At 37.1% G+C, this 26947-nt stretch overlaps 1 protein-coding gene and 1 pseudogene across 5 annotated transcripts in view; one reads left to right on the top strand and one right to left on the bottom strand.

Moving 5' to 3' along the window:
- Mcu (mitochondrial calcium uniporter) overlaps positions 1-26947 on the bottom strand; it is a 193247-nt gene that overhangs the window by 147848 nt on the left and 18452 nt on the right. For 2 of the 5 annotated variants that reach the window (XM_013156850.3, XM_063238656.1), the window contains exons 2-3: positions 23471-23585; positions 22796-22937 (exon numbers count right to left, since the gene is read on the bottom strand). The exons of 1 other annotated variant lie outside the window; for it this stretch is intronic. In XM_013156850.3, coding sequence (XP_013012304.1) covers positions 22796-22822 — 27 coding nt within the window. In that variant the 5' untranslated portion in view covers positions 22823-22937; positions 23471-23585. The remainder of the gene's footprint in view (positions 1-22795; positions 22938-23470; positions 23586-26947) is intronic. 2 more of the 5 variants (XM_063238657.1, XM_063238658.1) reach the window with 2 other exon arrangements.
- Positions 4376-4495, top strand: LOC111758005 (5S ribosomal RNA; annotated as a pseudogene).

The following is a 26947-nucleotide window of genomic DNA, read 5'->3' as shown; positions in this document are numbered from 1 at the left end:
GGAAAGACCCCTGTGGAACGGAGGTGTGTGAACTACTTCAGAAGAAGCAGGTCAGAGAATATTTTTTATGGCCAGCCCAGGAGACAAAGGTGGCAGAAAATTAGTCATATTTTCAGGGTTTATGGTAGGTTTTGGAGAAAAAGGGTTCTGGTTTCTATGACCTGCTTTGGAGAAGAGGAATTCTAGTTTCTGTGGCCTACATTGAGAGAAAATGAGGGATGAGCCAGGAAAACAGAAGATCACAGAGAAACTCTGCTTCTGAGACCTTCGCTTTGGAGTACCATTTTCCGAGACCCAGGACCTATAAAAGGGTTTTAAAAACTAAAAGGGTTTCTACTAACTTACTAAAATATTTTTGAAATTTTTTAATATTAATTTTTGATTTGCAGAAGTGTATTTGTTTATAACTGTTTTAGTACAGTAATACATATTCATTGTAAAAGGTAAAATTAAATATAGAAATACATAACAGCAACAGTCATACAACCACTATTAACACTTTTTTTAAAAAATTCAGTGTTCTGGGGGCTGGGGATTTAGCTCAGCGGCACAAGCACTTGCCTAGCAAGTGCAAGGTTGTGAGTTGGATCCCAGATACCCCCCAAAAAATTTTTTTAAAAAAATACAAAAATTCAGTGTTCTGCAGTTATAAAATCTCAGTGTAGAGGATCCACAATGGTATTACACATAAAGTACCTTCTCCACCTCCAGATCCCCAACAAGTGATACTAAAATATTTTTTACAATGTTCTTGCCTAATGTTCATCCAGTCTCTCCTTAACATCTGTGACAAGTATGTGATTATCTCTCAAGGCAGGCCACTCCTCTTACACCTGCCTTTATCTACTGCTGAGTAGCTATTACCTTCCCATCACACCTCTGTTTTTAAATGTTTACCCTTAAACTAAGGTACCCAGAGATGAACTCAGTACTGTGGGCCAATCATAGTCCTCAGTCATTATGCTTCTATTAGTAGAGCCCAAATCATACTGTGACTCACACTAAAGACACTACAAACTGAACCCCCTCAGATATTTTCATTTTACTTTTTATCAAACCACATCACATCCATCTGAAATTACAGTATTTTTTTTGGAATCTTTTATATCAAATTTTATATCAATGAATAATACATCATCAATGCAGTTCATCCTTTGTTTCTGATATCTATTTTCGATCTCAGTTGGAAAATAACAATACGGGCTTACTATCATTGCCAGCTTCAGGTCATATACAGGTTTGCAAAAATGCTGAAGATTGAAATATTACTCTGAGATAAAAAAGGAATACAGCATGACTGTGGTGCTGGATTCAGAAGCCTAAACAATAAAAATGTGCCTAGAAGGAAACATACACTGAAATGATTACAAGTAAAACTGGAGAAACCCAAAAAGATCAGTGGATTACACTAATGTCAATATGCTCATATCTTACTACTGTTAATGTTGCCAGTGGGGGAAACTGGATTAAGGGCACACTTGATCTCTCTGCAGAATTACTTAAAATTGCATATGAATCTATGATTCTTACAAAATTAAAAGTTTAATTTAAAAAATAAGTATTTTTAAAAAATGTCTGGCATGTTGCTACAATTTCCCACCATCTGCTGTTTCTATGGTCACTAACACTAGAACTTTCCACCATTACACATGTTCATCCTTTTTATTAGGATTATTTGGGGGTCTGTTCAACCAGTTGTAAATCCAAATTAGGTATAAAATACACAGTTCTTGTTTATAAGGAAAGTATTATAATCTTGGTTTAGTATCTACTCCCTTAACTTGAAATTTTCAAATTTTTCAAAAATAGCAATATTCCTATGTCTAAAGCATAGCACTACCCGATAGAAATATGTGTGCCACATATGTAAGGTCTAGTTCCCACATTAATAAAAAGAACAGGCACAATTTAGTAGCATATATTGTTCAACACAATATTTAAAAAGTTTAACATGTAAATAACCTAGTTTATTTTACCCTTACAGCACATTTCAGTTCCAATAAGGCACTTTTTTTTTTTTAGACCAGGACTCACTTTGTAGTGCAGGCTGCCCTTGGACTCGCTATGTAACCTCACCTGGCCTGGACTCACGGCGCTCCTTCCTGCCTCAGCCTCCTGAGTGTTGGGTTTATAGTCTTGCATCACCATACTCAGCAAAATGAGGCACACTTTGACACAAATGGCTAAGTATTATCATATTGCCTGGCTTGGTTATAGCATTTCACGCAGTTCCATAACACTGTTCAGAAGAAAATGAGGACATTCTACAACTATCTTTTCTTCACAAATCTTTTGTGCATGTGTGAGTGCATCACACGTGTGCATGCGCATATGTGTGTCTGCGTGTGTTGCTTGGGATTAACCCAGGCCCTCTAGCATGCCAGGTAAGCATCCCACTGAGCCCCAGCCCCCACCTCAATACTCAGAATCCTGATGATGTATGTGGCATTCTTTGGTCTGAAATCTACTTTCTTATTCGCAGAAGACTAATCTACACTTTTCCATCACTTCTCTCATTTTCTAAGAGTTCTTAAAGATCTCAATCTCATATTGCAATTCTAAGTACTATAGAATGTATTTTTTCTGAGATAGCTCTATGCTTCCTTACATGACTTTTTACTGAAAATTGAAATTAGACAATCCCTTACTGTTAGCATTTAGCATCACTTCCATCCTTTGAATTAAAAAAAAAAGAAAAAAAGATTCCTTATCAGAACTGTCTCAGGGCTGGGGATTTAGCTCAGCTGCATAAGCACCTGCCTTGCAAGCAGGCAGTCGCAAGTTCCATCCCCGGTACCAATAAAAAAGAAAAAAAAAAAAAAAAGAACTGTCTAAGAGGTGAGCAATTATACTTCCACTGCCATCTGTGTTAACATCATTGAATATAAATAGCAGTCTTACCTTTACTTATTCCCACTACTTCATAGTTTTTGAAAACGTTTTTAAACATTTAGAAACCTAATCTCATTTTGATCCCTTTCTGAAAATAGTCCAAGAACTCTTAATGACATATAGTCTCTCAGTAGATCTTTTGTAAATGTCCATTTCAGCACTGAATAAAGGAAGAAACTTCTTTCGTAGCATTCATTTGCCTTTATAGTCTTCATTGTGCTCTTACTCATAATTTCCAATTAACACCACTGCTATTTACTTCTAAGGAGCATGTTTTTTCTTGAGTCACATTTCCACTTACAGCCTGTTTCTGTCTATTCTTTTCTAAATTTTGTAAAATGTAACTTCAAAAAGCATATTTCATCATTATAATGAAAAATTAATCCTTTTAGAAAAAGGTCAAGGTATGCTTTACATACCTTCTATGAAATTATATTACCAGAAAATTTTGTCAAAATTGAGTAAATATTCCAATTTAAACTAGTTACCATTACCTGAACTTCCCCCACAATATATATACATTTGAAACATCTTATATCACAGGTACAACCAAGCACAGCCTAACCACTTTTCACACTGTATCACTTTATCTTCACACTTCACAAAATAGACGTTTTCATTTTAAAGTGAGAAAAGCTTGACAGGGATGAATGTGGTTTACCCGCAGTATGCCAAAGAGAAAGTGGTAAACCCAACACGGCCAGAAAGCCTGTGCGCTTGCTAAACGTCCCTCCCTCCCTTTCCTTCAGCATCTCTTATAGGCTCGATTTATATTATCTTTTTCCTACTTATGGTTAATCAGATAATGAGAAATAAATGTGCTTACTAAAAGATTATACCTACATTAACTCCATTAAATGTAGACAAAACATTCAAGGGGCTGGGGATTTAGCTCAGCGGCATAAGCGCCTGCCTTGCAAGCAGCCAGTCGTGAGTTCGATCCCTGGTAACGATAAAAAACGAAAAAGACCAAAAAAAAAAAAAAAAAAAAAAAAGACAAAACATTCAAAATCGTCATTTTAGTCTCATGGATGCTCTTTCCTTGTAACCCTAGAGAGCAATGTCTTCACTCTTGATGAGCGAGTGTTTAAGGAGTATGACAGACCTAGATATACTTCTGGATATCTTTCCAAAAGAGTCAAAGACATATTACAGAGATGCATGCAGACTCATGCTTATAGCAGCACAACTTATAATAAACAGCTGAATCAATTGATGAACAGATGAATAAAATGTGGTGTGTGTACACACAGTGGAATACTACTCCACGTGAGGAAGAGTAAATTTGAGTCATTTGCAGGAAAACAGATGCACCCTGAGACTATAATGCGAGGTGAAATAGTCAGACACAGAATGTTAAACATCTTACGTAAATTTACAGAACAAAATAGATGGCAGATAGGAAACAGGGAAAAACACCTTTTGCAGATAAGAAGGAAAATCAAATTTACCCTTCTTCACGTGGAGTAGTATTCCACTGGGTGTATACACACCATGCCACCCTGAACGCGCCCGATCTCGTCTGATCTTGGAAGCTAAGCAGGGTCGGGCTTGATTAGTACTTGGATGGGAGACTACCTGGGAATAGCTGGTGCTGTAGGCTTAAAAAAAAAACAAAAAACTTAAAATGGTGGCCAGAGGTTTAGTTCAGCAGCGTAAGTGCCTGCTTGACAAAGGCGAGCCGTGAATTCAATCCCTGGCACTAAAAAAAAAACTTAAAATGGCATGGGGTTGAGGGCATGTAGCTCAGAGCAAATCCTCAGAACACCACCGCCCCCCCCAAAAAAAAACAGTCTAAATGACACTGAAAATGACACACTACTGATTTCCTGGAAAGATTTTTATAGTAAGTTATCTGTTCATAATGAGAAAAAAAACCTCAAAGACTTCTTTTTTTTGGTACCAGGAATCAAACTCAGGACCTCCTGCTTGCCAGGCAGGCACTATGCCACTAAGCCATATCTCCTGCCCAACATACTTCTCTTAAACCACTCAATAAGAAGAAAAAAAACCTGGTTTAAAAACAGACTAAGATTTTAATTAGGCATTTTATTAATCACCAATAGCTAACAAGCACATAAATGTGTGTGTTCAACAACATTATTTAACAAGAAAATGAAAATCAAAGCTATAATCAGGAGTACAACTCAGTCCTAGAGCTCATCTATGTGTGAAAAACTCAGTTCAATCCCCAGAAACAAAAACAAAAAACCATCACTGTGAGACTGCGCTAGGCAGGCTAAAAATAAAAAACTGTCAGGGATACATAAGTGCTGATGAGGATACAGAGAAATTAGAACCCTCACACACTTTGGTGAGATTTAAAATAGTGTAAAGATTTTGGGAAGCAGTTCAGAAGTTCCTCACAAAATTAAACACAGAATTATCCCATGATTCAGCAGTTCCGCTCATCGGTATAAAACACATTCAAGAGAAATGAAAACATATGCCCACAAACTACCTGTACACAAATATACATAGCAGCATTATTTGTGATGGCCAAAAAATGCAAAACAACACAAATGTCTAGCAACTGATAAATTGACAAACAAAATATGCATACATGCATATCCATACAATGCAATATTATTTAGCAATAAATAAGAATGAAATGCTAAAACATTCTGCACAGTGAATGAACCCTGAAAACATTAACAAATGAATGATGCCAGTAACAAAAGGCCACATATTACATTTCTCCCATTCAAATGAAATGTCCAGAAAAGGAAAGTCCACAGAAATAGGAAAAATTAGTTATTGCTGGGGTCTGGATAGGAAGTAGTGGGGGTGCTGTTTTGGGGTATGGGGGTTTCTTTGGGGTGAGGAAAATGTTCTAGAATTAAATGATGATGATGGTAGAACTTTCATTCCCTACACACTATTACAGACTATTACACACTATTAAGCCCAGGGACTTCACACTGAACTACATCCCCAGCTCTTTATTTTTTACTTTGAGTCAGAGCCGTCTAAGTCACTAAATTGCCTAGCCTGGCCCAAATGCGTGATCTTCTTGCCTCAGCCTTCCAGATTGCTAGGACATAGACATGCTCTGCCTGTCAATACTTTTAAAACTAACGAGTTGTATACTTTACAAAAGTGAAAGTTATACCTTGTGAATTGTTCCTCAATACAGTGTATGAGAAAGACAGAGACAGAAAGACAGAGAAATAGAGCACTAGCCTTTACCAGTGAAGTTAGGGACAGCCATAGTTGTCCAGTATCCATTTCTTAGTGCTAACAAGAACACCTAGAGTTAAAAATCCTCAGTCTAAACACATGGAGTAATTTTTATTTTCTCACTGCCCAACATCCTTACTCTTAACCTTAACTCTTTATAGCCTTAACTATTCTAGAGGGGAGCATTTTAAAAGAATGAGGCAAATGAATTTTTCTTTTTGAATACCTTGCAGAGAACTACAGGCAATCTCTGAGAACAGACGAAAAGGAAATTGTAAAGGTAAATCTCAAAACAGCTAAATAAAAACAAAACTTGTCTGGCTAAGAAAGCCTTTAAATAACAAGATTTTTATATGTAAAATAGGATTTGTAAAGTAGGAAATTCTATAAATATTAAATATTATATTCAAATAAAGGTGTTTTGAGACCTGTCGTAAATCATTCCCAACTCTAGTTAATAATGAATGAGAAATGGGAGTCAGTGTAATTTTCATCCATAAGTCCCTGCACTTAACATTTGAAAACATGACTACCTTCACTTCTACTCATCAGTCTGTACCATTTCAGTTAAAATAGAATGACAAAATCGGAATGGTTTAAGCACTTCAGAAATGTAGTATCTCCAGAAGATCATAGGTAGCAGTAGGCTTTCAAGTGGGTGAGTCCACCAGTTCCAAACTGCCTCCTGGATTGCCAGCTTACATCTGTGGTTAATATCATCAGTTGTTTCCTTCTGTGGTTTAAGATGGTGGCCAGTAGTACTGGTTTCACAAGCTTCTGTGTACACAGGAGGCAGAAGAACAGGAATTCATTTCGCTGACAGCCTATGCTTCAGTTGACTGGGTCAATTTAGATCAAATGCCCTTTCCAGAATCAGAAACTGTAGTAAGGAAACTCCATGTGAAGACTGCTTTCTACCTTGTTTCCTGAGTCAATCATCGGCAAGAATGAAATTACCACACTTAGTTGAATCCAAGACTTCCTTTTTGAAGTAAAAGCCACAATAAGAAATAAACAGTCATAAGCTGCTTAACAACAGGAATAGGTTGAGAAAAATGCAGTTGGGTGATTTTATCATTGTGTGAACAACGTAGAATGTAATTACACAAATTAAGACAGCTACAATGTCACTATAATCTTATGAGACAACTGCTGTACATGGTGTGGGTAATTATGCAGTGTACATCTGTATTTTACAAGACTTAGCACACATATACAGACAAGTGAAACAAACAAACATCCTGAGAAACAAAATGTCTTCAGTATGTACAATTACTCTGGCTTTCTCTGCATTATTTTATAAATGCTGGCTGGGCCAAGGATTTAGCTCAGTGGCACAAGCACCTGCCTGGCTAGTGCAACGTCATGAGTTCGATTCCCAGTTCAAAAAATAACAATAATAATAATATGCTGGCTGTCTTTATACGAAACTGATTCAACAATCCTTTAATAAGTTGTGTCCAGCAGTCTCAAAACAACCAGCTTAGTTAATCAGAGTTCACACCTGAGGCCAGGGTCAAATTCAGAAACTATACTACTGCTGCACAATGAAAAAGGGAACAATGATTCTGGTTTCAGAATCAGCAATTACATTGCCCACAGTACACTCCTGATTAAACATTATCTGATCATATAAAAATAGTATTAGAAAAACCTCAGTGTACATCTGCAGTCCTGGCTGTTTAGAAGGCTGAAGTGGAAGGACTGCTTGAGCCCAGAAGTTCAGGGCTCAACACAGTGAGACTCCATCTCAAAACAAAACAAAGCAAAACATGGATGTTTAGGTTACAGAGCTATTCAAAGACTATTCACATGAATGCATGCTCTGCAAAGACCAACAAGGTATAGCATCAGACAATATCACAAAGGAAAACAGAACAAGCTTTAAAAGAAACCCAAACCCATATAGATAGAGCACTAAGTTCTCAAACACAGACAGTATCTGGCAATGTCTAAAGACACTTTGGGTTATGACAGCTGAGGGCAGACATGCTACCTGCATCTGCTTGGTACAGGCCAGGAATGCTGTTATACAGGTCAAAATGTACAGAGAGACTCCTGGCCACGAAGAATTACCTGACACAAATGTCACCAGTGCTGAGTTGGAAAAAACAATTACTATCTATGGTTCAAAATCTAAATGCCACTCTGTGGTAGGATGGGACTAAATAAACTTGGGCTATGTATTCCAGTTTTAGAAGCCAAGTGTCAGAAATTGAAAACAGAGTGAACAAGAGGCAGAATTCACTTATTCAGAGGGGTAATTATTCTGCATTTCAAAGGCAAATTTAATCTTAATTCCTTGTGAGGCAAATGCTTATGCTGCAAGCTAGAGCCCCAGCCCTTATTTCTCTTTGAAGGAGTTTTAAAAAGTAGTTTTCTGTCACTTTACTATAATGCAATTCTTCAACAGGATAGATCTCCCAGTATCTATCTGTGGCTACTATATTTTGTATTCTGATGCAGTCAAGAAAAATAGTGCATTATGAATAAATATACATTACACATTTTTATGTAATATACATTTTTGGACAATGAGGTAAAAAGAATAAAGAAACGGCTTCTTTCAAGGTCCACCAGGATGGGACATGAAATAAAAACAGAAGACTTTATTACTGGGCTTACTAGACAGTATTATTTCTAGTTTTCTTATCTTTGCTAGATTGCTAGATTCCTCTTGCTGTTCTCCTCCTGAATAACATATAAATAATTTTAGTCACTCCAGATACCCACAGCTAATGAGGTTTAGTAACACAAAAATGCCTTTCCTGTCCCTACACTTCTGTTTACATTTCTGCTCTTAACAGAACATCTCGGAGGACAAAGGACATTAAGGTTTGTGTCCTCACTGTTAAAATCTCCTCTCCTGAGTCTCTTCATCCTGCACACTTCCTATTGTTTACACCCTCCCCAGTCCCCTCAGCCAACCTCTTCTTCCTCCAACAGGTCAAGCTCCTATCTATGACCCTGCCCAATTCCAAACCAGGGGCTTCTCACTTGTACCCTCAACTGAAATACTCTTCACCAATGCTTGGATTTCTCCTTGTCGTGTGTCGGTTTTGAGCATCATGACCTTAGAGAGGCTAACTCTGACTATTCAATTCTAACTTCAAATTTCCTATGATTTTTAACTATTCAATACCTTTACATGGCTTTCCTTGTTTGGGGAATTTCTCATCTCAAAGCCTGTCTCTCTGAATCAGAAATCAAAAATTCACTTTCCCAGCCTCTCCTGAAAAGTATGTGACCTATGTTCTGTCAGTCAAATACAGCCACATGCTATTTCAATTCTGAAGCAAACTACAACATGGAGACACCAAGCAGAATCAGCTCTTTCAAAAATGGGAATGGCAGAGATCCCAGCAGGTGCACCTCATGCTCAGCAACTGCAGAACAGGTTTTATTATCTGTTCCCAGTGGCAAAAGCAGTTCGATCTTTAATAACTCGGTCCTGAGGTATAATCTGGCCATTGTTTCTGGCGAAGCAGACTTCAAGACTGATTCTCTGGCTTCAATCTTACACCTTAAAAATATTTTTGTTTCTATTTACGCTAAGTAGACTCTGCCATTCAGAACTGAGAATTCTGATTCATTCTTGGTAAATTTTTTCATTGAGTTTTACTATATGATATTTTCTTAATTATTTCATGTATTCACTGTCTCTCCGCATGAGAACATACATTCCATGAAGACAGGCACACTGAATGTCTTAGTCATTCTTGTAAATCAACTGTTTAGAATAGCACTTCACATTAAGAGTGGCACCCAAGGAAACAAAGAAGACTTTTACTATTATGCAAAGATATGCTCAGGAACTAGCTGGAAGAAATTCAAAATACCAGTGTTACAGGAGTGAAAAGCTAAAATGGATCTCGATAAACCAAAACATCAAAAGAGCTTTATGAAGGAGATAAGTCTATGAAATACTGAAAGAATACACCAGGGATCTGCAATTGGGGATGTAGAAAGGGACATGTGTCTTCTGAAGCATGAAAACAAAAATAGGGCACTAACAAGCAATAAGGCAAATGCAGAAAAAATACAAGATTAAGGAGAACTGTGTTGAGCTGAGTGGGAAATGTCAGGCAAAATGAGCACACTTATGAATGACTCTGAATGCCAGGCTTGGGAAACACCGTATTTAAAGATGTTTCAAGAACACTAATCCTCAATGAGTATTTTCATCTGTTCTTTATTCTAGATGTTATCTGCTGTGTAAAAACTACAACAGCTACCCACACAATTTTTATGGAGTTCCCTCTCTGAACATTGGTGCTCTATATTTATCTGTTCAAGCTAAAAGACTACTAGGGAAAGACATTCTTATAATTAACCCCCTTTCAACCAAGTGAATAGTCAATTTAAAAAAAAAAAAAACTATTACTAAAAAGGCCCTTATTTTCCAAACCTCATCTTCAAAATTAGATTTTAAAATTTCTCTCAACTTCATTTACCTATTACCTATATTCTAATAGATATCACATTGGTTCTAAAGATGTAAACTACAGTTTTGACCCCCCCCCCCAAAAAACCTTTTATTTTGTTTTAAAGTTACATAGCCATCCAAACACAGAAAGCAGGGCATGGTGGTGTACCCCTATAATCCCAGCAGCACCTGGGAAGCCAAAGCAGGAGGATTTTGGTGAGTTCAAAGCCAGTCTACATATTGAGTTCAAGGCCAATCTGAATTACTGAATTACACAATAAGACTCTGTGGGGGGGGGGGGGTTGTGTGATACAATGCTTTAGACAGATTCTCTTTAAGAAGTGAATAAACGTAACAATTATAAAAAGACAATATAATTTTATTTTAGGGTATTATACAACACAGAACTTTAGAAAGACTCTCAAGTTGATTTTGGAAAGCAATCTGGCAATAATTATTAAGCATGCATGTGAATATGTCCTTAAAACCAGTAATCCCATGCCTGTATTATAGAATAAATACACTAGTATGTAAAAATATGTACAAGGTGCTTATGACAATAACACAAAAAACTGGAAACAAATGAATCCTAAGAGAACAGCTATAAGGTAAAGCTATTCCATGAGATTCATTCATAAGAGATTCAATCATAAGAGATCAGCTATAGCATAAAGCTATTCCATGAGATAACACCATATACAATAATATGTGGTATAGTCACTGAACTAACGATTTAGAGTGCTATTCTTCAGCTTAGAGGAAGCTCATTACTATTTGAAAAGAACACGACCCAGAAAATAATGCATGATATGACCCAATTTATAAAACTATAAACAATGTAACCATATAAATTCAGCTATCTAAAACTCAATGTGTTGACAGAGAAATACTTTTAAATAAAACATGTAAAGAGTTCTTAGAGGCTAATCCAATCTTCTAAAGATGAAGAAATCATCTATTCAACATCACTGAATAGTGCCTACTTAGTGCAATGACCTGGATAAAGGTTTGCTGTCTCCTTTTCCAATAACAGATTCAGTTTAAAAAAAAAAAGGCGGGGTGGGGTCCATTGTGCTCTATTGTAAAGCCGATCTAATCATAGAAAATTCTTCCAGAGTTTAACTGAAATTTGTTTCTCCACAAGAAGGAATGCTTCTAACCTAATCACCCAAAAATTTGCTTCAGATATTTTTAGAACTAATATCATTGAATGCAGTTAGCAACACTTACAAATAGTTCTCAACTTTCATAAATAATACAGTTCTTAAAATTTTAGTACCTAAGAATTGACTACGCACATTCAAACTTAAAGGACTTAAAATGTTTTTTAAAAATAAACTTTTAAAAAACTGTAACTCAGATAACAAAAGTTTAGTTTCTTTTGCATAAGAGAACCCTGATAAATCAAAAGACAAAGATGGACACAAGACTTGGGGAACATGAGTTTTAGTTCATAGCAAAAGAAAATAGAGCTGCGTGTGGTGGCACACACCTGTAATCCCAGCACTCAGGAGGTAGAGGCTGCTGGACCACTGTGAGTTCAAGGCCCACTTGAGCTACAAAGTAAGTTCAAGGCCAGCCTGAACTGCATATCTAAACTCTGTCTCAAAAAGGAAAAAAAATAAAGGGAAATGGGGAAAATATTTATCATGTACAGACACACATTCTCTATGATAAATGAGATCATTGTGTATATCTAAAAGGGACCAATAAAATCTGATTGAAGGAAAAAAGGAAAGCCCTTCGAAAAGATGGTACAATGGTACAGCTCAGGGATACAGTGCTTGTACAAGGCCTGGCGTGTGCAAGGCCCTGGGATTGATTCTCTGCACTGAAAATAAAAACAATGTTCAACTTTACTCATAATGAGAAATATAAATTTAACTTATATTGGAATCATGTTTTCACTAGCCATAGATTCAGAAGCTTGATAAAACAGTGTTGGCACAGATCTTAGTACAGAATGATTTTCGTGTCGTCTTTCAGGAACACGTTCTATAAATTTATACCTGGGCAATGACAGGTATACATCATTATTCACACCAGCAATACAATCAGGAGCAAAAAGTCAGGGACAAATGTATAGCAGGAAAAAATGGATTTTTTGTTGTTATACGAGGTGAGCATTTCTTATCCAAACTGCCTGGGATCAGAAATATTTCAGATTTTGGAATTTTGGACATTTAGAATATTTGCATATATATAATGAGATACTGGGGATGGGATCCAAGTCTAAACACAAAATTCATTTATGTTCTATATATACCTAATACACCCTGAAAATAATTTTATTTGGTGTACCTAGTGTACACCAAAAGGGCTCAGAGATTTAATTTTTAAAAACAAAAACTGCAAGAGATGATGGCGTGTGCCCTGTAACCCCAGCCCTCAGCAGGCTGAGGCAGGATGATTGTTGAATTCAAAAGCAAAATGGATTACACACAGTGAGACCTTGTTTCAAAAAAAAGAAAGAAAAAGTCAGTAAACAAGAAACAAAATAAAAATAACATCACAGCTCAAGATAGATCTTATATAAAAAGCTAGGAAACAACAGACCACTCCAGAAATAAAATAAAAAGAAGGCACCCAGGGGAAGCTGGAGAGCCCCAAGCAGGGACACTTAAGTTTCAGATCTGCTTTATAGTTTTCTTGTAGGTACCCAAACACTGAGGTTTTTCTAGGGCTGAGCAGCACGTGTGTTCAAAGGGCTGGTTAACACAGGCTTTCCTAATAGGCTCCCACGGACAGCAGGAAGTCCCTGGTATCACACAGCACACCAAATTTATCCCTCCGGATGTCCGTGTATGTATTACCCTGCTCGTCCCTGCTGGGGGAGGAGCACTGTGTGAGGATCATCTGTATCACCGTGTGCCTAAAGGGAAGCCGCAGGGAACTCTAGTGGGAGCTTGTTCCCAGGCCTCCTACACCAGCTACGCCAGCTGCTCCATGGAGGTCTAGCCCATTTGAAAAGGTTGTCTGACTCAAGGAGGCAGAAATTCTTTTGTCACCAGACATCACGAGGGTCCTCAGCTCCTGCTGTAGCTCCTGTCCAGAAGGCCCCTAACAGAAACCCCTCTGGGTTCAATTTCTTCATAGGCAATACAGATGTTGGTAGCAGCTGGGTTACAGTTTGGGGAGGCCACCTGGATGGCACTGGTAGGAGGCAGGAACTCAACACAAATGTAACTCAATTTTAATAATAGTTTTAATGCACTTGTTCTGTAACTACAGTTCTTCACAGAAAGTCAGGTGTGGAATTTTCCACTGTGGCATCATGTTGGTGCTCAAAAGCTTCACATTTTGCTGGGTATCGTGGCACATGCCTGTAATCCTAGCACTTGGGAAGCTGACACAGGAAGATTGCCGTGAGTTCAAGTACAATCTGAACTACACAACAAGATAGTGTCTCAAAAAAAAAAAAAAGTTTCATATTTTGTAGCATTTAGGATCTCAGATTTTAAAATTCAGAATGCTCAATTTTAAAAAAAAATTCAGAGTAAGATTTTTGAAGATAACTAATACAAAACAAAATTTGTTATGTTACTACAACCTTGTTTTGAAAGCATTCCACTGTTATTGTTTTGGGCTCTTATAGTTATCTGTTGTTTTGTTTTTCCCTCTAATACAGAAAGGATAGATGTACATGTATAGGGTTAGATATACCTAGAACTACACCTAAAGAGTTTACAAGAATTGATTTTATTATGTGTGATAGTATGAACAACTACCCTGAAGAAAACAAGACATCATAGTAGCCATTGATGATTTCCTATCATTTTGTTTTGAAGTCCAATAATGCTTTTATTCTTGGTTTTAGTCTGTTTTCAATTATTTAACTTCAGTATGTATGAAGGTACGGACAGCTATTTTGAAGAAAAGAGACATTATGGTAGCCATTATTGATTTTCTAGTGTCTGGTTTTGAAAGCACTTAAGGCTCTCATTCTTTTGTTTTGATTGCTTTTATACTATTTTGATTTGTATCGACTTATTGTGTGTGAAGATATGAACAGACATTATGGTAGCCGCTGTTGATTTCCTGCTGTCTTTTTCTGAAATCCTGTGCTATTTGCATTGTTTTACTCTGCTCTGCTTTGAAAATTTCAGGATACTAGTCACACACTTATATGAAAGCTTATTTCTTAATATTCTTGGTTATTAAATCAACAGAAGATGGAGTTTCCAATGGCTTTAAAAGACTCCTATAGATTTTAGTAAAATGGAAGAGTTTTGAGGAGGGCACTCCAAGCAGGTGAACTGTTAAGAGATGCTCTGAATTCCTATGTTGTAATTTGTGCTTGTCACAAATGTGTATACAAAACATGGTCAGGGCAGTAAACAATTCTACTTACCTGCAACACAACACAAGAGATCTGTCAAATATGGGGCAAGAATGTTTTATCACTCAAGGTATGTCTCCCAATCGACTTTGTTTTGTGTTTGGTTTTGGGTGCTGGAGACTGAACTCAGGGCCTCAGCCATGCTAAGTATGGGTTCTTTTACTAGGCTATACACTCAACCCCACAAACCTACTTTGACAAATGTGTTACAACACGAACACTTACGGAGTCGTAACACTTAACACTTTGAACATTCCTCGAGCTGTCACTAAATTTAATATATCAAAATGTAATGTATCAAATTTAGATACTGCTAAGCAAAGGAAGCAAAGTATAGTTATATCGTTTTATAACTGTATAAAAATGAACTATTCTTTTATCAAAAACAAGATAAACTCCATAAAAAGAGGTCTATAAGGAAATATATAAAATCATTAACAATGATCATCTCTGAGTAGTATGTTTCTTCTCATTTTTCTCTATAGCTCATTTTTCTATGAAATTAAAATTTTTTATAATAGAGAACAACCTTTTGAAAATGGATAAGCCAAGCATGGTGGCGCATGTCTGCAGTCTCAGAACTCTGGAAGCTCAGGCAGGAGGAGGACCCTGAGCGCAGGCACTTGAGACCACACTGGGCAGTATTAGCAATAAAGCAGCACAGGTATATCCTGTAACCCCAGCAGCTGGGGAGGCTGAAGAAAAGAGACCAAAAGTTCAAGGTTAGCCAGGCCAACTTAGTGAGACTCCATCTCAAAATAAAAAGGGGTGGAGAGGTAGCTCAGGGCAAAAGCTGTGGGTTCAATATCCAGAAATGCAATAAATAAATACACATGATTCTGAGTATTTCAGAGGGAAAAAAGAACAATATAATATATATGATCAGAACACTTAGTTTATCTCTGACAAATGTATCTGATAGATTTTAAAACCCTAGTTGCCAAAAAAGATAAAACCTTAGGGAAAATAAATGTTTTCAGGAGACAAAAGTAACAAAACAAATTAAATTTTGATAAGGGAAATACATATTTTCTCCAGTGTTTAATAGCTTTGAGGATAGAATGTAAATTTTAGTTAAAATGTCACCCAAGAAAGTAACACAAGCACACTCATAAGGTAGGTTCACAGCTAAGTGACTCTGCTTATTCTATCATGTGGGACGCCCTGGTTTCAGTCCCCAGCACCACCAAAATGAAAAAACAAAATCTTGTTCTCTGTTTCTTAGTTAAACCCAAAATGATTTATTATGGTTATCCTTGAAAGATTAACTTTTTAAAAAGTAACTCTAGCAATCATGTTTTCAAATCTGGTTACTGTTTATGTTTAGATGGTCAAATCTAAAAGAAGGAAGAGAGAGAATGGAAGGGAGGACAGGAGAGAGGAAAGAAAGAAAGGCCCGGCGGTAAGGACACCCTCAGGCCTTCCGCGTCGCTGAGTCCTGGCTCTGCCTACACCAGTGAAGTGGAAGGTGAAATTGCCTTAATGAAATAGAAACAGAAAAAAACAAGGCAGCAACGGATTCACAAGAAGACACAAACCTTTTTAATTATAAGTCAGTGTGCTATGCTAAGGTCTATACATTTTAATACTTATACAGAAAATTTTCTCATAAACCCATTTTGGTCTTCAATAAAATGTACAAATTCCACTTTATTATTTTCACACTCCCAAATATATACTTAATCATAATATTGCTGAGTTCCTCATAAGGAGCTTAAGTCAACAGGAATTTAAAGTTGTGGGTTGGAGTTGTAGGTCAGTGGTAGACTACTTGCTGAGCATGCACAAGGCCTTGGGCTCCGACTCTAGCATGGCAAAAAAAAAAAAAAGAAGAAGAAAAGAAAAAAGAAATTTAAAGTTGCAATTACTAACAACAGGCCCAAACTGATTTGCTTGTATGTATGAGAGATATTTTCATTTCAATAAAATTAAAATGTTTCTTTTTCAATCTCAACAGCAAATATAACCATTATTCCCACCCACAGACAACACTGCCTAGAAATAGCAGTAATACATCACTCCAGCAAGACATCAGACAGATGCAAAAATACTGTAGGGTATATTAGAAATCATCTTAAAACAACCAATAAAATAAAAATGTATTCAGAAGCATTGTGATAGATCTTACAGAGAATACAATATTTGAGCAGAGTTGAGGGAGATGGGAAATAGGCCAGTCTGCATGTGTTGAGAAGGGAATTTTAATCACAGAACACTGCAAATGTAAAGACGCAGCCAGGCAGGTGCATGTCTAGCGTGTTTGAGGAACAGCACAGAGGTAGCAAGGACAGAGCAGGCGGGGGAGAAGGACACAGAAAGGGATCAGAAGAGCCGAATGTTCCACGGGGGATTCTAGAACTCTGAATCAGCCAGTGTGGAGTAATTACACCAGGAAAAGACCACACGCTACAAATGAGGCTTTCCCTTGGCTGGGGGTTATCGTGACTGCCCGAAGGTCACCTGAAGCCTCTTGTCTTTTCTCTGAGTGAGATCAGAAGCTGAGCAAGAGTCTTGGGTGATGTCATCAATCTCATTGCTGAGTTCTGTCATCAGGAAGGACAGACAAAAAGAGCAAGACTGAATTTGGAAGCTGTTAATATAATTCGGGTGAAATATGTCGGCCTCTGAATATAAAGAGCTGTTCTGACCTGAGTCCTTACGTGGCAATACTTACCAAGCTTGAAACATTATCTAAATCTAGCCAGAACTGGTAGCGAAGCCGGTAGCCTCAACTTCTCAGCAGGCTAAAACCGGAAGACTGCTTGAGCCCACAGCTACCCCTCATCTCCAAATAATAACAATAATAATAATAATAATTTATCATGTTAACTTCAAAATAAGATCACTAGTTGGATTTAAAAGTACTTTGAGAAACTCAAAGGACCAACAAAAAGTCTTAGATGCACCTCATGTATCTCCAGCTATGACGGGCTCTATTCTTATTTCAACCGATCCAACACATACATTTATTGAACATTTATTATATATAAGGCCCTAATATGATGTAAAAAGAAAATCTATAAACCAAGTCCTTTCCTCGGGTTTTAAAATCTTAAGTGAAATTGTACCTTAAAAAACAAACAAAAAAGATATATATTTAAGGCAAAGTATAAAACATAAGCTAGGGCTAATAAGTAGTCTGTGAATTGGAGAACAGAAGGACAAAATCGCTGACCATGAGGGCCTTGACAGAGTGAGACTATAAGGAAGAGGAAAGAAAGAAGTATGGAGAAAAAATTCAGGTAACAGTGGGAGGGCACATGGTGGTTTGGAAATACCCAAGTCAAGGCATTCAAAAGCATGGCAGAGAGCAAGCGCGGTTACAGGAACCTTTAATCCCAGCTACATGGGAGGCTGAGGCAGGAGGATCTCAAGTTCAAGACTAGTCTGGGGGTAGGGGCATAACCACATGCAGCTCAGAGGTAGAGTGCCTGCCTCACCTGCAGAAGCCCCTGGATTCAGTCCCCAGCAACCCAAGGACATCGAGTATGCAGATGCATATTAAACTCCTAAATCCACTCATCACTTACTAGTCTCAGCAAGTTATTTAGAATGCTTCCACCTCTAATTCCTCAGTCTATTCAGAAAAAAATTAAATAAAGCCACACATAACCTGGAAGATTGTAAGTGATCACGAGTTATCAGAAACATTATCGTTAAAGATGAAAAAATAAATTGGAATTCAATTATAGAAGGCCTTAACTATCAATCTAATTTGCATTAAATTCTATAGGTAGTGGTAAGCCTTTGTGTTGAGAAATGTGGTAGTACATAAGCTCTTATTTTCTTAATTTTTATTTGTATGATCCTGTTTATTGATCTCAGAGTTTTGTTATGCTAGACAAGTGCTCTAACACCAAAACATAACCTTGGTCCCTGTAAGTAAAGTTTTAGACCAATTTGGCAGAAAGTTGTACGAGCAGAAGGAACTGACTGCAGAGGAAACACTGCAAGTTGGACACTGTTTATGCAAACATCCAGGCGTACTGTAAGAGCTGAAACAAGGAGAGAGAGTTGATAGTAGGAACACAAAATGCAAGGTAACCAAGATAAGAAAGGATTTAGCTACTAAATAAAACAGTGAGATACTGATTTGTACATTTAAAACATAGTTAAGATGGTAAAGTTTATGCTATGTGTATTTCACCACATTTTTAAAAGAAGGTGGTAGAAAAGGATTACATAGAAAGGGGAAAAGCCAAAATTAATTTTAACACAAATAACTGGGGAAGCCAAAGCTACCTATAAGAAGGTCACAAAAGGGCCCTATTTGGGAAAAGGACTCTACATTTGGGTTAGGTAGAAAGTGATACTTTGAAAGCCAAAAGAACATGTAAGGTAAGCAGAGAGGCAAACCTGAAGCTGATTTGCTGAACTAACAAGATACCAGCAGGAAGGAGAACACAGCACCACACATTAACACGCTCAGTACACCCACCCACCCCACAACCTCGGATCGGTTCTTTGCATAGTAAGATAAGCGACCACTGAAAAGAAACTGTCTTCTGAAGCGTCCCCCAAATCTGGGAACAATAAAAAGAAGCCACCTACTCCACCTGCTGTATTCATCTTGTCAGGTAAATGGGACTGTAACACAACAACATCTTTCATAATCCTGTAACCGACCCCATTTATTCTAATATACAAGGTTAATTCACTCAACTTATTCTCCACATATCCCTTAAAAGCTTGCAGTGAAATTTGGGGGGGGGGGTCTAAATCATTTTATTGGGGGATTTGGACTGGGGAGAAAGCACTCAAGAAGAATGGACGTCCTTGGCATGGCTGGACCTTTCTGTGTCACCAAAAAGCAAAATTTTGTTTTTAACTGTAAATTCTATTAGTATTTTTTATACCTTTTCCTTGAATACCATGTGCATGAAAAGTATATGCTTGTTCTTCATAAGGTGAACACACCCATGTAACTTAGAGAACCCAAACCTAGAGAAAAAATTAGCCTTCCATAAGCCCCTTCATATCCTGTTCCAAATACTCCCCCTAATTCCCACAAGGAAAATCAATCTGACTTCTGATATGTTAGTTTTACCCATCTTTAGAAATTTATGTAAATGGAATCAGTAAGCATGGTTAAGATCTGACTTCTGTTCAACTTTATATTTGTACTAGGTGTGGTAGCACATGCCTGCAATCCCAGTATTAGAGAGACCAAGGCAGAAAGATCATTTCAAGTTCAAGGCCAACCCGGGCTAAAAAGTGAGTTCAAGGCCAGCCCAAACTGCAATACCTCGTCTCAAAAAAAAAAAAAAAAAAAAAAAAAAAGAAAAGAAAAGAAAAACTACCAATTTTTATATGTAACTGTAGTTTTTTATGCCACTGAGCTAAAGCCCCAGCCCCTAGCCATTTTTCTCAATATTCCTTGTGTGATTGTGTAAGCCTCACCCATTTTACTAGTGATAGGCAGTTGGAGAGTTCCAGTTTGGACTATTAGTCCTGCCATAGTCTTTCTTTGCCCTGTATTCTGGTGACAATATACACACAATTCTGTTGTGTTCACATCTAACAGTGGAACTGCTGAGTTACAGGGCATGTATGAGTTTGACACTAATAAATAAAGAATTTTTTAAAAAGACGTTTTAAGGTCTTTAGAGTGAGGTGATAATAATGTATGATTCACTAGAAGGGGCTCACTTTCAAAACCAGAACTTTCAGAAAGAAAAGCATACTAATAGAGGATAGTTCATGCTCACGGTTCCCAAAGAAGGCAATTTGCTTTAGAATATTTTTACCCGCAATCTGGCCTATGACATTTAATAACACTTAGAAGTAAGAAGTGTGCCTAGTGATTTCCAAAACTGATGATACTAAAATTCAGAAACAATTGAAGAGCCATTCCTAATATCAATAAAAGTGAAGAACGACTTTTCGACATATTACAGAATGTACGTGTTCCAAGTCAGAAGCCTGCATTAAGTAAACCTGTATTCTTAATTAGAATCTTGGGAATTGATTAATAAAAGAGTACAGGTTTACCTGATGCAAAATTCTGATTTGTAATCCCAGCACTCTAAGAGGCTGGGGCAGGAGAACGGCAAATTCAACCTGAGCCTGGGCAATTTATCAACTAAACAAGTCTCCATAGCAAAATAAAAGGGGTAGGGATGTACAGTTCAGTGCAAAGGCCCTGTGTATTCAATTTCTAGTACCAGCAACAACAAAAATAATTTTTTTAAATTTAGAAACAGAAGAACTTTAGAACTACAGAATTCTACCTTTCAGGTGATCATATAAAATGCCTTCTACCCCAATGAATATGCTAATAAAAATTTATTTATCAACTCTCAGAACAAAAACAAAAAAATAAACAAATAAAATAAAAGTATTTAATCCAGAAACAAAACAGCCACAAAAAAAGAAACTTAGGAAATTTGAGTAAAGTACAGATTTAGCTGATAAGAATACATCCAGATTGGTTTATTAATTGCAACTGATATGCCACAGTGATGTAGGATGTTAATAACAGAGAAGGCAGGGCAAGGGGATATTTGCAAACTCTATGAACTATCTTTGCATTTATCCTTGAGCGTAAGATTGTTCTAAAACAAAATTTATTTTTAAATGTCAATTTAAAACTATGCAGCATAATCTGCAGATTGTAATGTACTTGCTACACTCTTCAGAATGCAATTCAGGTACCCTTTAAAAAAAAGGCTCTCTCTCTCTCCTTCCCCTCACAATCTCTCAACTTTGTTGGACACAAAAATACGTAAGGGGCACATTCTTTTCTATGCTGATTTTACCCTAGCTATAAAATTATGACCAAAGATCAGATTTGTTTTATTCCATCTAATCTAACCTTTCTGCGCATACACTGTAATGATTCATTAAGAAGCAATCCTCCAGTAATCTTCAACCAATAAAATAAAAGCATACAAATTCCAAGTAAGGCCAACATTCCAACAACTGTATCTCTGTAGCTGGAATCATCAAGTCTTCACTTGATGTAAAAATAAAGAAAAAGAAATGCACTGTCTTTCAGCTAGTTCAGAGAACAAGCAGCCACTAATAAACACGAAACCTAACAAAAGGAACCCTGGACAAGGAGGCAGGAGACCTAGGCTCTAGCTTCAGTTCCACAACTAGTTTGCTCTCTGCTCCTTAATCAAGGCTACATAAACTACAATGTAAGAATTAGGAGGACCTTTTAATTTCACTTCTTGGCTATACCAGATAGTCTAGTCAAATGTTTTATCCTCATCTGTCCTGTAAAACCCCTAGAGAATCTAGAAAAACAATAAATCTCCTGCTGTCATCATAGCTTTCTGTTCTCTTTTCCTTGTATTAATAATTGTACATATATGAGCAGATTCAATGGTTAGGTTCAATGTTGACCTTATGAGGAAATTTGATGATTAGGTTCTTAGCCAGTTTGGTTAGCAACCAGAATCGTGGAGATAACTGAACTCATGAACCCAGGTACCACTGTGTGTGTGTGTGTGTGTGTGTGTGTGTGTGTGTGTGTGTGTGTAAAACATTTACTTGCTAGTCAGCAATATTTTGCTATAAGTCTAGACTTTGCTTTCTCTTCAGAAGCCTATTTGAAATCAACTGTGGCTCTAGCAAGATTATAGTTAAATAAAATTTGCATTTTGGTTCTTGTATGGTATAGTTGATAAACTTTTTATTTAAAGAGCCAGATCACAAGTTATTTTAGGTTTATGGGGTACATGGTCTCTGTAGTAACAACTCCACTCTCTCCTTATATTGTATTAGAGCAGCCACGAACAATACACAAATCAATGGATGTGTTTTTGTAAAAATTTATTTTATAAAATCAAGCAGCAATTCTAGGCCATAGTTTTCCTGGCCTTATTTTATAGTAACAGGGGACTGTAAATTCAACTGAAAAGATAAATTTCATAAAACCACATCGTACATTCACACCAAAATAAACTAGCTTGTGGGGGAAAAAATGCTTATGAATGGTGATCTTCACATACCTGTGAATGTTCAAGTTTCCCCTGCATGAACAGGTCACACCATCAATACCTAAGACAGAGCAGGAAAACACTCTCCCTTACATGGTTGTTATGACAGAACAGGGGATGCGTTAATTTATATAGGCAAAATTTACAAGATGACCTGCAAAAGTAAAATACCAGGTTTTAGCAACTTTAGCAATAAACACAAAAACCCAAACCTGAATAATGTCAACCATTACTGTGATTTCTCTCCAGTCAATTAAGATAAATGTCAAAGTTTAATTTCCCTTGAAGAGCTCTTGTGATTTCATGCAACTCTGCTGGTTCAGACTAGCAGATTTTTGGTCCTTCATAACCTGTTATATTTCCAGGAGACCAGAGTAACCTGTTTGAGCTAACAGTTCTGATTTACTCTGGGATGGGACAGAGATTTTCACCAGTATGACTGCTTGGGCCAAGTTCAAATCTATCATCCCTTCATGTCTATCCTAGCAAAAATGTACCATCCTCCAACAGTCACCTCACTACATTCAGCCCCATGTTAGCTACCAGGTGTTCAACAGCAGACTGGAGCAAAGAGCCAGCCCACAAGGATCAAGCAAGTGCCTTTTTAAAAACTAATCTTAAGAAGTTTCTCTACATGGCTTTGCAAAGTAAGCAAAAACCATGCCAAATAGTAAAAAAGGCACTTACTTGACTCCCACAGGCCAGCTCCACACTCTAGCAGCTAAGATGTCACTGGCATGGTACATGGAGAGTGAGGAAGAAACGGTATCTTGCAACCACTGTAGGAATGGTAGTGAGAGACCTAAAAGGACAGAAAAAAGTAAAATCAATGTCAAAAGTAAAGGCCCTCAGGAGCCTGCTCACGTGGGTACCTCAAGACGTAATGCCAAGGAAGAAAAGAAAGTCTCGGAAGAGCTTGTTTATGTCATTCTTAGCTGCTAGTTATTATAGTGACCCTTAAGACAAGAGGGCACTTTTTGAAAAACATGAATTGTAACCTAGAATAAATCCAGACTGATTTTTGAAAACTCTGCAATATGCTTTCCTTCAGAGGAGTATTAAGTTTTTGATTATCATATGGTAAACTCAAAAAGATGTAAAAATTTGGATCTTAAACAATTCATCTATAAACCACCGCTTTTAGATATACTATTAGAGGGTGAAAATGTTTTCATCCTATCTCTGTGCTTCTGAAATCAACAACGACAAAAAAAGGATAGAATTTTTAATAAGCAATGAGGAATAGAATTTTTTTAGTTAGAGAATTTTGACAACAGAAGTTTCAGACAAACTTCAGGAAATTTCAAAGCATTAAAAGAGGTGGGAAGGGGACCTCAGATGACAGGTCCTGGATCTGACCCACAACACAGCAAAAAAAATCAATCAATGCAGTTAATTTGTTTTGCCACACAACTCTCTGGAATAATGATTCTGTCTGAAAATAACTAGAGATCATTCAAAAAAGAAGAAAAAGAAGAAGAAGAAGAAGAAGAAGAAGAAGAAGAAGAAGAAGAAGAAGAAGAAACCCTATCAAGTATCACTACCTCTTCTCTCCAAAAAATAATTGTGTGGTTAGCAAGAAAAACAATGGTGAAAAAATGAAAATCATTCTTAATTATTAAGATAATTAATTTTCCTCCTTTCTATAAAATTTTTTGAACTATTCCTTTACTAAAGATCTCTTTCTTTTTCCCTCAGAGTCATGGAAGAAACAAACTAGCTGCTGATTTTCATTATCTTTGAGGTTCTAGAATCTATCAGGTAAAAAGAGCAAAGATAATATTTCATTCTAAAAGAGTATTAGCCAAAAGATTACTTTTACAAGACCCTTAATTTTAATATGCTTAAAATTGATCATTCTTTTTAACAATCTAGTGGCTCATACTGTTTAGGTTCCAATTAATTTAATTAGAATGAGATACTCACTGTTTATAGCGTATCTGGCCAGACTACATCTTGAGTGCCTAAGTAACATTTCTTCTTAATTCTGGCTTGTGTTGCTTTGCCTTAGCTACCGTCTCTGGAAAGCCTCCCATCTATCAGTGTTTCCCTTGCTACCTCAGCATTTCTAGTTAATGCACTACCCAGCAAATCGTTTGGAGGGACAACCCAAGGGAAGGTCTCCAGTGTGTATTCTGTAAAAATATTCAAACTTTATCAAGGATACTACAAATGAAACATAACAGCATAAAATTAAGGAAATTTTTAAAAGTATTAGCTCTTTTTCTAAAACAATGACTACAAAGTAAAAATATACAGTACACAGGTTAATAGGTAAGTTTATTATTAAAGCAAATATTTTTTCACACCAATTATCTGGCTCAATGCGCAATACACACACACACTGTGATTCCTAGACCTCATTTTTCTCTGGCTTGCTCCATAAAACCATGATAAAATTCAAGAGCAGTGGTTTTTGTTTTGTTTTGTTTGTTTTTTTACCATAAAAGGCATATAACTTTTTACAAATAACACAGTCTCCAAACAGCAGGTAATTTCAAACACACAGAAAGAAACAATGATTTAATGCCAACAAGTTTCCATCCACCATTTGTCTGCACTTGAAAACATCTGAGGAGTGGAGTAAACCATGCTTTGCTGTAGCAGCCCAGGCCCTTCTGAGCACACTGTATCACAGCAGACACTGCACCACCCTTCACACAAGGCACTCTACATGCCTGTGCACTGAAACAGGACCTTCTTTGCCTTCACTGAGGAAGCACTAAGAGTTTTCCTGGGAATGTGATAAAACGCACTTTGGAAGCAAAACAACATTCCTTAGTCTAACTTTAAAAATGACATAATAGATTCCTCTTTCCTGTCCCTCAAAATACTCAGTCAACAGGAGAATGATTAAATATATGGAGTAGAGACAGAAATGCTACATACTAGTTAAAAATGAATAAGCCAGAACCACATGTACCAAGCAAATATTTTCAAAATATTAAAAAGAACAAGCTTCAGGATACGTACAGTGTAAGACCTTCTAAAACAAGGGATTAAGGCTGGGCATGGTGGTGCAAGTTTGTAATCCCAGCACTTGGGAGGCTGAGACAGGAGAAAAATAAATAATAAATAAGGCTGTAAAACGTGCTTATAACACTACCTAAGATCTACACACATACAGACATGTACACATACAGCCAAGGAATAAACACATTATGTGGATGATAAACACAAAATTAGAGAGGATGAGAAATAGGATGGAGGAAGAGTACCTGAGGACAGCAATCAGTGATTTCTCAAGCTAAGGGCATCCGTTACTCCAACTTGATTTTTTATTATTGTTTTTGTCTTTTTTGAAATATGGTTTCACTATGCAGTTCAGGCTGGCCTTGAACGCACTTCAGAGCCTATGCTGGCCTTGACCTTCCAACAATCTTCTTGCCTTAGCCTCCCAAGTGTTGAGATTACAGGCATGCGTCACCAAGCCTGGTCCACTTGTTTTTATAGATATGAAATACTTCACAATTTTTGTTTTGTTTTGAAAGATAAGGTCTCACTGTGTAGCTCAGGCTAGCCTTGAACTCACTGTGATCTTCCTGCCTCAGCCTGGTGGACACACTTCATAATTTAAAAACAAAAAGACTTTTCTCCTGGGATGTCTGAACACAATGTAACTTCCTTACATAGTACACCTCCCAACCCACGAAACAAATCCTCTGGTGATGGACGGCCTTTTAAGTGAGGCCCTCTGACAGCGGCCCTCAGCACTTGTCTTCAGCCAGGACTGTGATTCCTGATGTTGGCTGTGATGTGACCTTCAGATACATAACTCTGGGTTTAGCTTGTCTCTACTTTCCTACTCCTTTTAGGCAAGAAATCTATGATAGTTCTCTTTCATTCTCTCCCTTTTACTGCTAAAAGCTCTAGCAATCATTAAAATGAAAGCCATTATATATTTAAAGCTCACCCAATTTATGGCACTTGGCTATACTAAGAACTTGAATTCATTCTGAATCAACAACTACCGCAGAATGAGACATTAAAATCCCAGAAAGTATGACTAGAGTTCAGCTCTCCAGTAAAGAAATACTACAAAATTGTGTGATATGTCAGACTAAAGTTCTGCTCTCTCAGCTGTGCTTAGAGGGAAAAAAAAAAAACAAACATGTGAGGGAGGAGGCTGGTGGTACTGGAGACTGAACACAGGTCTTTGCACTG

The sequence above is a fragment of the Cavia porcellus genome, unplaced genomic scaffold (assembly GCF_034190915.1).
Source record: "Cavia porcellus strain 051 isolate PalLab524CR breed Dunkin Hartley unplaced genomic scaffold, mCavPor4.1 scaffold_28, whole genome shotgun sequence".
Taxonomy (NCBI): domain Eukaryota; kingdom Metazoa; phylum Chordata; class Mammalia; order Rodentia; family Caviidae; genus Cavia; species Cavia porcellus.
Note: the sequence above shows the minus strand (reverse complement) of the source record. Positions and strands in the feature narration are given on the sequence as shown.